At 39.1% G+C, this 13,311-nt stretch overlaps 1 protein-coding gene across 2 annotated transcripts in view; it reads left to right on the top strand.

Moving 5' to 3' along the window:
• EFCAB3 (EF-hand calcium binding domain 3) overlaps positions 1–13,311 on the top strand; it is a 160,773-nt gene that overhangs the window by 35,544 nt on the left and 111,918 nt on the right. For both annotated transcript variants that reach the window (XM_073005148.1, XM_073005149.1), the window contains 3 exons: positions 1,512–1,565; positions 2,026–2,130; positions 8,290–8,343. In XM_073005148.1, coding sequence (XP_072861249.1) covers positions 1,512–1,565; positions 2,026–2,130; positions 8,290–8,343 — 213 coding nt within the window. The remainder of the gene's footprint in view (positions 1–1,511; positions 1,566–2,025; positions 2,131–8,289; positions 8,344–13,311) is intronic.

Genomic DNA, 13,311 nt, shown 5'->3' with positions numbered 1-13,311 from the left:
TCTGTGATGAATGATGGTGGTATTTAGATGGGAACTGCACTGAATTTGTATATTCCTTTTGGCAGTATGGTCATTTTCACAATATTGATTCTACCGATCCGTGAGCATGGGATGTGTTTCCATTTGTTTGTGTCATCTGTGATTTCTTTCAGCAGTGTTTTGTAATTTTTCTTGTAGAGATCTTTCACCTCCTTGGTTAGGTATATTCCTAAGTATTTTATTTATTTATTTATTTATTTTACAGCTGTTGTGAAAGGGATTGAGCTCTTGATTTGATTCTCCGCTTGGTTGCTGTTGGTGTATAGAAGCACTACTGATTTGTATACATTAATCTTGTATCCAGAAACTTTGCTGAATTCTTTTATCAGTTCTAGGAGCTTTCTAGAAGAGTCTTTATGGTTTTCAAGATAAATGATCATATTATCAGCAAACAGTGACAGTCAATTTCACTTTTAACCACAGAGAAACGTAGAACTGAAAGAAGGCAATCCACCAACCATAAAAGTTACAGGATAAAATACCAGAGGGCAGCTTACCAGTCTTCTCTTGTTTACATTAGTCCTTCACTCCTGAAGGGTTTATGTGGTGCCCTGATGTTACCTTCCAGACACCGGACCATTGGTCTAGCCTTTTGTTGCTGCTTTCTGTAATGAAGGAGTAGGCAATGATAATCTTAGATTCATGGTACATAAAGGAAAAGGCAAAAATCTTTTAAAAAGAAAAGTTTCCCTAATTGGTGCTTTAACTGCCACTGCTAGCCCTCTACCCTAGGCTGTAAACACACACACACACACACACATACACACACACACACACACAGCTTTTCATTTCCCAAGAATTTTGTTATGGCTTTTCACTTGGTTCCTACAATCCAAATTTCTGCTCAAACTTCAGTTGCTCCAGGGTTGATTTGTGGAGAGGAGGCCAGAAATCCATGCTACTTCACCACCTATGTGGGATTAGATGAATTTCTGTAAATATGAAACCTGTCATGGCAGCAGACAACATCTCACTGATTACCTTGAAGAAGAATTTATTGTTATGGGCTTGTCAATGAAAATACAAAGCAAAGCATCCATTTGATGTTATGTGAAAAATATATAGAAATGCTCAATGCTAACATTCAAAGAAATCTTGTCATAATCATCAGGTTTTTTGCTCAAGAATCGCTTGAGCTAAATCTAACTATATCTAACATTATACTTGGGAACACCAATATGCATGATCTTAAGCAGAGGAGTAGAAAAGGAGAAATCAGAAGAAAAAAAGAGAGACATAAGAAAGGCATGGCAAGGTACCACTAATTGTTTTGGTGTCAAAAAAGAAAAAGTAGGTAGGTTTATTATCTTAAGAGCTCTCTCCTGTTGGTCTAATTCTTATTTTGGGTATAAACACAAACACGAAAAGATTTGAGTAAAATTATAAGAGTTGTTCTTCCGAAATTGCTGGTTTTTTAAATATTTTATCAAGCCTCCCTACCAGTTGCTATACTATGCTTTAATATCTTACAGTTGCTGGAAAGTTGTATAAGCATAAGTTGCTGGATGGTATAAGGTCTCTCAAAGGTAAGTGAGAAATCAGGTAAAACTGATTGTGTTTACTTTTTTAAAACCACATATATTTGGGGTGATGACAAGTTTGGCAATTAACCTGTTTATTGTTTTTGTCTCATAATTTACTACTTTGAACATAGTGCCTTTGGGGAAGTGATTTTTTATTCTATCACTGCATTTAAAATCTATTTTACAAATAGAATTATAAAGGCAGCTTCTTGCCACATTTCATCAGACTTGCCTAGTTCTTCAGTTTTTTCCTTATAAATGTCCCATGAAACCTATAGTCAGATCCTCTAGACAAAAATGGGAGAGCATTCCCATTTTTGGGATTCACATGGCAATTATTTTCATATAAACAACTTTATTGTTTCTTTGATTGTTTACCCTCTATTAACTCATGGACATGCCTAGTATTTTTCACTTTATCATTATTGTTTGCATTTCTCATTCCTGTTCTCTTTTTTCTAAGGAGTGAAGCTTAGTGTTGATAAACTAGAACCTTTCATGGAACATATGGGCTTTGAGCTTGAGGAAGAGGAATACCAAGATCTGAAAAACAACCTGCCCATTGATGGTGAGCTGCTGTTTAAGCAAAACTTTGGATCATATATGAGAACTTCTGATAGTATATTTAGAGTTGTGCAGAAGCATTAAAAAATAAAAAGAACTGCCCTCCAGCCTGAGCAACAGAGTGAGACCCTGTCTCCAAAATAAATAAATAAATGCATAAATAAATAGATACATAAAAAGGTAAGAGTCCAGTCCTCAAGAATTAATTCATGCAGTAGACTTTATTGAACATCTAATATGTGTACACTATTAGGAATACAAAAATGAAGATGACAGAATCTCTGACCTCTAGGAGTTCATAGTCTAGTAATACATCTTATATGCAAACAATATATCATAATGCAATGTGGTTGTGAATATATAAAACTATGTTCAGTGAGATCTTAAAGGAGGAAAGAACTAAGTTTTCCAGGAAGGGAATCAGAGAAAGGCTTGTCAGAAGACGTGTGGAAATTCTCCCAGATGAAGGCATTCCAGATAGGAAAATAATGCATACAAAAGCGTAAATGCATGCGAAGCCACAGAATTGTTAGGATTGCAGCAAGAATTTCCTTGCGGGTAGAATGTGACTTCATGTTACAACATGGCAGGAAAAAAAAAGGCTGGAAAGGCAGATTGCCAAGACTGGAAAGCTATGTAGTTTAGCTTTCATCATCCTTTTGAGCCTTTCAGTAATGTGTGTCTTTCTAGAAATTTGTTCATTTCATCTAAGTTGTCTGATTTGTTGGCATGAAGTTGTTCATAGTATTTCTTTATATTCCTTTTTAATTTCTATGAAGTCAGTAATGATGTCCTCTCTCATGATTTTGATCTGTAATTTTTTTTTTTTTTTTTTTTTTTTTTTTTTTTTGAGACGGAGTCTCGCTCGCTCTGTCGCCCAGGCTGGAGTGGATCTCAGCTCACTGCAAGCTCCGCCTCCCGGGTTTACGCCATTCTCCTGCCTCAGCCTCCCGAGTAGCTGGGACTACAGGCGCCCGCCACCTCGCCCGGCTAGTTTTTTTGTATTTTTTAGTAGAGACGGGGTTTCACCGTGTTAGCCAGGATGGTCTCGATCTCCTGACCTCATGATCCACCTGTCTCAGCCTCCCAAAGTGCTGTGATTACAGGCTTGAGCCACTGCACCCGGCCAATCTGTATCTTTTTTATTTAGTCAAACTAGCTAAAGATTTGCCAATTTTGTTGATCTTTTCAAAAAACCAACATCAATTTTTCCTATCAATTTTCTGTTTTCCATTTTATTGATTTCAGCTCTGATCCTCATTATTTTCTTCTCTCAGCTTACCTTAGGTTTAGTTTGCTCTTCTTATGGTGAAAATTTAATTCTTAATTTAAAATCCTTCTTTCTTCTTTCTTTCTTTCTTTCTTTTTCTTTCTTCTTCTTCTTCTTCTCCTCCTCCTTTTTTTTTTTTTTTTTTTTTTTTTTTGACAGAGTTTTGCTCTTGTTTCCCAGGGTGGAGTGCAATGGCACAATCTCGGCTCACTGCAACCTCCGCCTCCCGGGTACAAGCGATTCTCATGCCTCAGCCTCCTGAGTAGCTGGGACTACAGGCATGCACCACCATGCCTGGCTAATTTTTGTATTTTTAGTAGAGAAGGGGTTTCACTGTGTTGGTCAGGCTGGTCTCAAACTCCTGACCTCAGGTGATCCACCCACCTCAGCCTCCCAAAGTGCTGGGATTACAGGTGTGAGCTACCATGCCCAACCCTTTCTTCATTTCTAATACAGGTGATTGCAGGTATAAATTTTCCTCTAAGCACTGCTTTAGCTGCATTTTGAAATTTTTCATATTTGTGTTTTCATTTTCATTCAGTTTAAAATACTTTCTAATTTCCCAGGTAATTTCTTCTTGATCCATGGGTTATTTAGAAATGTGTTGTTTAATTTCTAAATGTTTATGGAGTTCCCAAATCTCCTTCTGCTGTTGACTTAGAATTAATTCCTTTGTGGTCAGAAAACATACTTTCTTGATTTCAGTTCTTTTAAACTGAATGAGACTTGTTTTATGGCCTAGCATATGGTCTAGCCTGGTGAATGTTCCATGATTGATAATATTCTTCAAGTCTCCTTTAACCTACTTATTTTCCTGTTTGGTTGTTCTATCCATTATTTAGAGTGGGGTACTGAAGTTTCCAAATATTATACTTTAATTGTCTATTTCTCCCTTCAATTTTAGGCTTCATACTGTAAGTAGTGGTATATCTAGAGTATTTCTCTCTTGCAAAATCAGTGCTGATGGCAATGTAGACAGCATTATTGGAAGTAAAGACTGGAACTTGAGAGATACTTCCATGATCCAACAAGAGACAGTGAGAGCCTAGGCAAGGGAAGTGAATTTAGTGATGAATAACAGAGTGATCTGCGAAAGATTTTAGAATTTAAATGTATTTATTAAAACTAATAAAAATTTAAAGTGAATAGAGCATGGTGATTGATGACATGTGAGGTATGAAAAAGTTGAAGAATTTTAGGAAGGGATATCCTAATGAGGAAGTCATCAGTCATAAGCCGATTCCAGAAGAGATTCAGGTTAAAATGTCAGGAGAGTAGTTTCAGTTTTGGACACGTAGAGTTTGAGATACTTGTAAGACATTGACTTAGAAATATGAATTAAGAGATGGTTGGAAAGGAATACTCTAATAATTCATCTTATTTATCTTTAATGAGGAAGTTAGCAGTCCACAAATTTATCAAAACTTTAGCAATGTGTCAGAGCACTGATGAGATTATTAGTAGACCAAAAGGAAAAGCCAAAAAATAAATAAATGGAGAAAATGTCTGAGAGGGAAAGTCTGCAAGTAAACAAATAAAATAAGGAGGAAAATAGTAGTAAGAGAAAGACAGAAAAGAAGAATTTATCTACAGTGAATTATGACCTACCAAAAATGACACGTTTAAGATGGGGAATAGTAATAATTCCCCTTAACATCAATCACATCTACCGTACATTAGCATGGCCTCATAATAATGACACCTACAAGTATCCAAAAAGAACATTTTCCAAAATAATAACCCTCTAGGGAAAAATAGCAAAAACCTGGGATTCATCCCACTGATTCCACTGATTATATGGCATTGTGGAATGAAGTTGGAATTGGAATTAGCCAGACAGGGATTTGAATCTCAGCTCCGACAACTCTTGGCTGTGCAAGATTGGTCAAATTAACTGCTCTGAATCTTAGTGCCCTTCTGTCAAAAAGAAAATAATATCTACCTTTCATAATTGTTGTAAATTCTTAGTATAGGCCTTAGCACATAGTAAACATTTAAAATTAGCTTTATTAGTAGCAATAATAAAAATCAATATACATTCATCTCAACACAATGCCACCTATTTATGCCCTGCTCTGGTCAGAAGAAAGTGAATTTTCCATTGGATTTTTTTTTATTATTGGAAATACATTATTTCCCAGTATTTTTATCTACTTATAAAATGATGTAGATACTTTTTCTTATTCATTATCCAGTTATCTTGAAACTTTGCTGGAACGCCGTGATGATTTTGGTTGTAGAAATGTCAACCATCTCCTTGAGTACTACTTTTCAAGTCAATGAGCTCTTAGGAAATAGCATTAGAAATATTCTTATAAATAGCATTCAGGCTATTCATAAGTCTTCTGTGGGAATAATTAAAACACATTAGGATGAAAAATTAGCCAGGCATGGTGGTGTGTGCCTGCAGTCCCAGCTACTCAGGAAGCTGAAGCAGGAGAATCACTTGAACCTCAAGAGGCAGAGGTTGTGGTGAGGTGAGATTGTGCCACTGACCTCCAGCCTGGGCGACAGAGCCAGATTCTGTCTCAAAAATAAATAAATAAAATAAAATACATGAGAATGGATAAGACGTCTTTCTCCAAGGCACTGACCATCTGTAAGACCCCCTTTTTTTTAGACGGAGTTTTGCTTGTGTTGCCCAGGCTGGAGTGCAATGGCGTGATATTGGCTCACCGCAACCTCTGCCTCCCAGGTTCAAGCGATTCTCCTGCCTCGGCCTCCCAAGTAGCTAGGACTACCAGCGCCTGCCACCTCACCCAGCTAATTTTAGTATTTTTAGTAAAGACAGGGTTTCACCATGTTGACCAGGCTGGTCTCAAACTCCTGACCTCAGGTGATCCACCCGCCTCAACCTCTGAAAGTGCTGGGATTATAGGCGTGAGCCATCGTGCCTGGCCTATAAGGGTCTTTAAAGACCCACTTTAAAAGGCAATATATCCATATAACAATATTGTACCCCTTAAATTTATACAAGTTTTAAAAAGAAAAATAGAAAATAAAGTTTAAAAACAAAATTTTAAAGATATTGTTAAAGTTCAGTTAGATTGATCTAAAAATTATTTTATTGATATTGAAGTGAGTAGTAGAAGAAGGACAGAAAGCCTAAGCTAAGTGTGGATTGAGCATAGAAGTAGGCATCGGTGTGGCCGGTTCACGCCTGTAATCCCAGCACTTTGGGAGACTGAGGCGGGCGGATCACGAGGTCACTAGGTCGAGACCATCCTGGCTAACACAGTGAAACCCCGTGTCTACTAAAAATACAAAAAATTAGCCGGGTGTGATGGCGGGCGCCTGTAGTCCCAGCCACTCCCGAAGCTGAGGCAGGAGAATGGCGTGAACCCGGGAGGCGGAGCTTGCAGTGAGTCGAAATGGCGCCTGGGCGCACTCCAGCCTCCGTAACAGAGTCATCAGTAAAAAGAAGGAAAGGAAAGGAAAGGGGAAGGGGAAGGGAGGGGGAGGGAAAGGAGAGGGGAAGGGAGGGGAGGGGAAGGGAGGGGAGGGGAAGGGAAGGGAAGGGAGGGGAAAAGGAAGGGAAAAGAGAAAGGGAGGCATTGGTGGCCGGGCACGGTAGCTCACGCCTGTAATCCCAGCACTTTTGGGAGACCGAGGCAGGTGTATCACGAGGTCAGTAGATCAAGACCAGCCTGGCTAACACGGTGAAACCCCATCTCTACTAAAAACACAAAAATTAGCCAGGCGCAGTGGCAGGTGCCTGTAATCCCAGCTACTCGGGAGGCTAAGGCAGGAGAATCTCTTGAACCCAGGAGATGGAGGTTGCAGTGAGCTAATATCCCACCACTGCACTCTAGCCTGGGTAACAGAGCAAGACTCCATCTCAAAAAAAGAGAGAGAAGAGAGAGAGAGAGAGAAAGAAATGCATTGTTTTTGGTTGATGGGAAGGATTTTTTGCAGATATATGGACTGTTAATGCTCCAAGGCAAATCTTTTCTACTGGAGCAGTTTCCCTTTTTAAGTTGCTTGACAGTATTATAATGAATAAATTAGAGTTATTCCAGATACTTCTTCAGTGTGTCAGCCCAGCATTCTACTACATGAGGTTAACTATCTTAATAAAATAAAAGTGATATTAGAAGTGTGAAGTAAGCATCCTTTTTATAATCAGAGCTTTTTCTTTCCACATTTTCCATTTGGAGTTTTAAAAGGATAAAATTCTAGGCTGGGCGCGGTGACTCATACCTGTAATCCCAGCACTTTGGGAGGCCAAGGTAGGTGGATCACTTGAGGTCAGGAGCTGGAGACCAGCCTGGCCAACATGGTGAAACCCCATCTCTACCAAAAATATAAAACTAGCTGGGCATGATGGCATGTGCCTGTAATCCCAGTTACTTGTGAGGCTGAGGCAAGAGAATCACTTGAACCCCAGAGGCGGAGGTTGCAGTGAGCCAAGATCACACCATTGCACTCCAGCCTGGGAGACAGAGTGAGACCCTGACACAAAATGAATAAATAAGTATCAAAACAAAATGACGAAATTCTAGAATAAATCTCATAAATTTGCTGAATTTTGTGTTTTCCTTCGATATATGACTTTTTTTTTTTTTTTTTTTTTGAGACAGAGTCTCACTCTGCTCCCCTGGCTGGAGTGCAATGGCATGATCTTGGCTCACTGTAGCCTCCACCTCCTGGGTTCAAGCGATTCTCCTGCTCAGCCTCCTTTATATTTTATACAAATATAAAATTTTTTGTATTTTTAGCAGAGATAGGGTGTCACCATGTTGGCCAGGCTGGTCTCGAACTCCTGACCTCAAATGATTCATCCACCTTGGCCTCTCATAGTGCTAGAATTACAGGTACACCTGGCCAATGTATGACTGTTACATATTTCTTCTATTATTGTCTTTATGCATACGATTCTGTCTTGTCTTACAGATGAGGGAAGAGTTAATGTGAATGTGGTGATGGATGAAGGATATCTTTTTACAGGTAGGTTAGATTTTTATTAACTCATTATTGAGCGTCTATCATATCCCAACCTTCCAGGAGCTTGTGTAGTTGAGGCAGGAAAAATACATACAAGTAAATGCAATAAAATTTTATAGATTGCAAAGAACCTATGCAAGGTAAAGAAGGGGAGGGATGGTCACTTGCACCTGAGAAGAAGTTGAGAAATAGTTTTGTAGAGTGGGCAACATATGAGCTGATCCTTAAAAAAATGAAACAGTGTTTGTCAGGGAGACAGTGTTTCTGATAGAGGGAAAAAAGCATAATTTTTGTATTTTCAGTAGAGATGGGCTTTCACCATGTTGGCCAGGCTGGTCTGGAACTCCTGACCTCGGGTGATCCACCCACCTCGGCCTCCCAAAGTGATGGGATTGCAGGTGTGGGCTACTGTGCCCAGCCAAGAAAAAAAGTCAAATACACCTATAATAAGAAATTCAGTTACAGATACACCTCATGTTATTATGCCCTGCTTTATTGCATTTTACAGATACTGTGATTTTTACAAATTGAAGGTTTGCAACAACCCTGCATTAAGCAAGCCTATCAATGTCATTTTTCCAATTGCATGTCCTCATTTCATGTCTCATGTGTCATGTCTTGCAGACTTTTTTGTTATATCTATTATGGTAATCTGTGATCAATGATCTTTGATGTTACTACTGTAATTGTTATGTAGTACCATGAACAGCAACCATACAAGACTGGTAAAAAAAAAAAAAAAAAAAATGCATAAAAGGCACCAAGATGAGAAACGAAACAGTATGGAACTTTAAGGAACTAGAAATAATTTGGCATAAACTGGATCATAAAATGCTATCAGGAATTTGGCAAGAAATAAAGAGCAAGGAAGGAGATGTGGTAGGCTCCCAAAAATATCCAAGTCCTAATCCTCAGAACCTGTGAATGTTAACTTATATGGGAAAAGTGACTTTGGAGATATGATTAGGAACCCTGAGATGGGGAGATTATCCTTATCTAAGTATACCTTAAATGTAATTACAACTGTCCTTAAGAGGGAGACTTGATGACAGAAAAAGTAGAAGGCAGTGTGACAATGGAAGCAGGATGCTACAATGAGAGCTTTGAGGATGGAAGAAGGGATATGAGCTGAAGAATATAAGTGGCCTCTAGAAGTGGAAGGCAAGGGAACAGATTCTCTGCCAGATCCTCCTGAAGAAACCAGCCCTGCTGACACCTTGACTTTAGCCCAATAAAACTGATTTCAGACTTTCACTCTCCAGAACCATTAAGAGAAAAAAATTGTATTGTTTTAAACCACCAAGTTTTTGGTAAATTGTTACAGCAACAACAGGGACTTACACAGGGGACAAATCATAGAGGTCCTTGACTACCAAATAAAGGAGTGTGAATTTTATTCTGTGGAGTATGGAGTCATTCCAGGATTTTAAGCTAGAGACAATGTGATGAGATGTGCAAATTAGAAAGATTTGCCGGGTGCAATGGATCATGCCTGTAATCCACCACTTTGGGAGGTCGAGGCAGGTGGATTGCCTGAGCTCAAGAATTTGAGACCAGCCTGGGCAACTTGATGAAACTCCATCTCTACAAAAAAAATAAAATAAAAATAAACCAGGTGTGGTGGCGCATACCTGTAGTCTCAGTTACTTGGGGGACTGAGGTGGGAGGATGGCTTGAGCCCAGGAGGTTGAGGCTGCAGTGAGCTACAACTGTACTATGTAATCCAGCCTGGATGACAAAGCAACCCCCTGTCTCCAAAAAAAAGAAAAGAAAAGAAAGAAAAGAAAGAAAGATTGCTTCAGCAGCAATATAGAGAATGGATGAATGGATGAAGGTGTGTGTACAGGAGAGGAGTCAGGGAGAAGAGTTAGGAAGCAAATTGTCACTGTCCAGGCAAAAGACAATAAAAGACAGAGGTAATCATTATCAATGAGACTTGAGAGGAAGGGACACATATAAGAGATATTACAGATATAGTATTACAGGATTTGATTCCTGATCAGTTATGGAGTTTTGAAGAAAGGAAACAGTAAAGGATGACTGCTTTGTTTCTGAGTTCGGTAGTTGGGTGAGTGATAAAGACAGTCACCAAAATAAAGAAATTCAGTAAAAGATTTAGAAGTAGAGTTACCATTTTGGGTCATATTGAATTTTGAGACATCTAAAGAGAATTGAACCATAGGCAATTGAATATATGAGTAAGAATCTGGGCCAGGCGCAGTGGCTCACGCCTGTAATCCCAGAACTTTGGGAGGCTGAGGTGGGTAGATCGCCTGAGGTCAGGAGTTCGAGACCAGCCTGGCCAACATAGTGAAACCCCGTCTCTACTAAAAGTACAAAGAAAAAAATTAGTTGGGCGTAGTGGTGGGCACCTGTAATCCTAGCTACTAGGGAGGCTGAGGCTGGAGAATCGCTTGAACCCATGAGGCAGAGGTTGCAGTGAGCTGAGATCGCACCATTGCACTCCAGCCTGGGCAACAAGTGCAAAACTCTGTCTCAAAAAAAAAAAAAAAAAAAAGAATCTGAAGCCACCTGTTTTTCCAAGACAAGGAGACTTTAAGTCAGGAAGGACAAAGATATAGAGAATCTAGGTAGATGTAGGAGTAAAATTCAAAGGAGTTTACCTAAACGCTTCAATTTTCTTTGTAAAGTAGAAAACAGGATCATCTACTAGCAGGAAGGACACAATGGTGGGGTAGGGAATTTCAAGAAGAGTATTGATGATTTTACATAACTTTTTTTCTTGTTTTTGTTTTTAGTTTTATGTATGTAGGGGATACAGGGGCAGATTTCTTACATGTATATATTGCATCATTGTGAAGTCTGGACTTTTAGTGTACCCATCACTCAAACAGTGAATATTGTACCCAATAGGTAATTTTTCAACCCTCACCCCTGCACCCTCCCACCTTTTGTAGTCTTTAATGTCCATTATTCCACTCTGTATGTCCATGTGTACAAATTGTTTAGCTCCCAGTTACAAGTGAGACCGTGTGGTACTTAACCCTCTGTTTCAGAGTTATTTTGCTGAGGATAATGGCCTGCAGTTCCATCCATGTTGCTGCAAAAGACATCATATCATTGTTTTGGTGTCTGAGTAGTATTCCTTGGTATATACATACTCCATCCTCTCTATCCAGTCCTCCATTGATGGACAGTTAGATTGATTCCACATCTCTGCTATAGTGCTGCAATAAGCGTAAGAGTGCAGATATCTTTTTAATATAATGATTTCTTTCCCGTTGGGTATATACCCATTAGTGGAACTGCTGGATCAAATGGCAGCTCCATGTTTTAGTTCCCTGAGAAATCTCCATACTGTTTTCCATAAAAGCTATACTAATTTGATTTTGTATAACTTTGATAGAAAATATGAACTAAAGTTAATAAGGAATACATGAAGGCATTGCTGAGAAGTGCTAAGAGGTAACCATAGTTAAATATCATTAAAACATAATGGCAACCTTTTGTATGATTATATAATATTCTTCAGTTGGACCAAATTGGGAGATGCTAAGACTCATGTACCAGAAGAATGAAAGCATAGAGACTTAACCGTGTAGTCCAAGAAAATGATTAAGTGTTCTAGTGTGGATGCAGAAAGAAGTGAGGTTGTGAACTTAGAGAAAAGTGAGAGAAGGGGAATGAAATTCTCTATAAAGATATAACAGGTGTGGTATGAGAAAGGAAGTAAAATAAATGGAAGAATTACAGGATATTGGCCAGAAGTCAGCCCGTTAGAATTTAAGGTTTTAGAGGTAAAGCATTTCTAGGTGATGACAAAGTCCAGAACGTGTCCTTGAGAGTTAACTGACGTAGAATTTAAGAGATAGTCATTGAGGATAAGAAGGTCAAGAAATCTGGAGGCCAGTCATTGAATGAGTTATCTGAATGAAGGCTGGAATTCCTTATAGTGATGCCAGGAGTTTTGGAGGAAGAAGACGACTATGGGTCATGGGACAAGCTCCTAAAGTGACCAAGAAGCCAGTGGGTGGCAATAAAAATAAGAGATAGTCATTGAGGATAAGAAGGTCAAGAGATTTGGAGGCCAAGTCATTGAATAAGTTATCCATATAAAGGCTGGAATTCCTTATAATGATGCTAGGAGTTTTGGATGCAGGAGAAGACTATGGGTCATAGGACAAGCTCCTGAAGTGACCAAGAAGCCAGTGGGTAGAAATAAAAAGAAAGCCAAATTCCATAAATCTCAAAAGAGAAGAGGTTTGGATTTGGTTGGAAAGCAGCGGTTGCAATGTAGGAGAATGCCAAGCCATGAGACAATTAGGACATAGAAAAATGAGCAGTCTTGGTGACAGAACAAGACTCCATCTAAGAAGGAAGGAAGAAAGGAAAGAAGGAAGGAAGGAACAGAGGGAGGGAGGGAGGGAGGGAAAAATGAGCAGTCTTATCTCAAAAATAAAAGCAAGTAACAGAAAATTATATTAGGAAGAGGCAAAGTTCAGTTAAAAAGGACAGTTAAAAGTCTGTAAAGAGACTAAAGATACAGAGAAATTCGTATTAACTGAAATATTAATTTCAGAGTGCACTATGAGAAGGGTTGAAAAGAAGCTAGCAGCAGAAAGAAAAATGTCAAGGTAATAAAACAATAGACTAGAGAGGGCAAAAATTTGAAGGGGTTTTCATTCTGAAAAATGAGAGCAGTATGGATAAAAGGTATAGTTAGACCATGCTCTTGAGGCAGAAGCTCCCATGTCTTGTCAAAACCCTGATCAAGTTAGCAGACTAGGAGCTTGCTCTTTTGTGTCTGAAGAGTCATTCCTTTGGCTGGTGACAGGGGGATATTAGAAGCCCCAGTGGTCCAAGTCTTCACAAGAGAGTTCCGAAGCATCTTGGGGAAAACAACCCTTGTGCACATTTCCTCCTAGGCACTTGTGCAGATGACTGACTAACTCTCAAGACATTCCCCTCTCAGTGGAAAAACTGCATTGTGGTGCCAGAGGACTAAAAGCA

Source organism: Chlorocebus sabaeus, chromosome 16 (genome assembly GCF_047675955.1).
Source record: "Chlorocebus sabaeus isolate Y175 chromosome 16, mChlSab1.0.hap1, whole genome shotgun sequence".
Classification (NCBI taxonomy): domain Eukaryota; kingdom Metazoa; phylum Chordata; class Mammalia; order Primates; family Cercopithecidae; genus Chlorocebus; species Chlorocebus sabaeus.
Note: the sequence above shows the minus strand (reverse complement) of the source record. Positions and strands in the feature narration are given on the sequence as shown.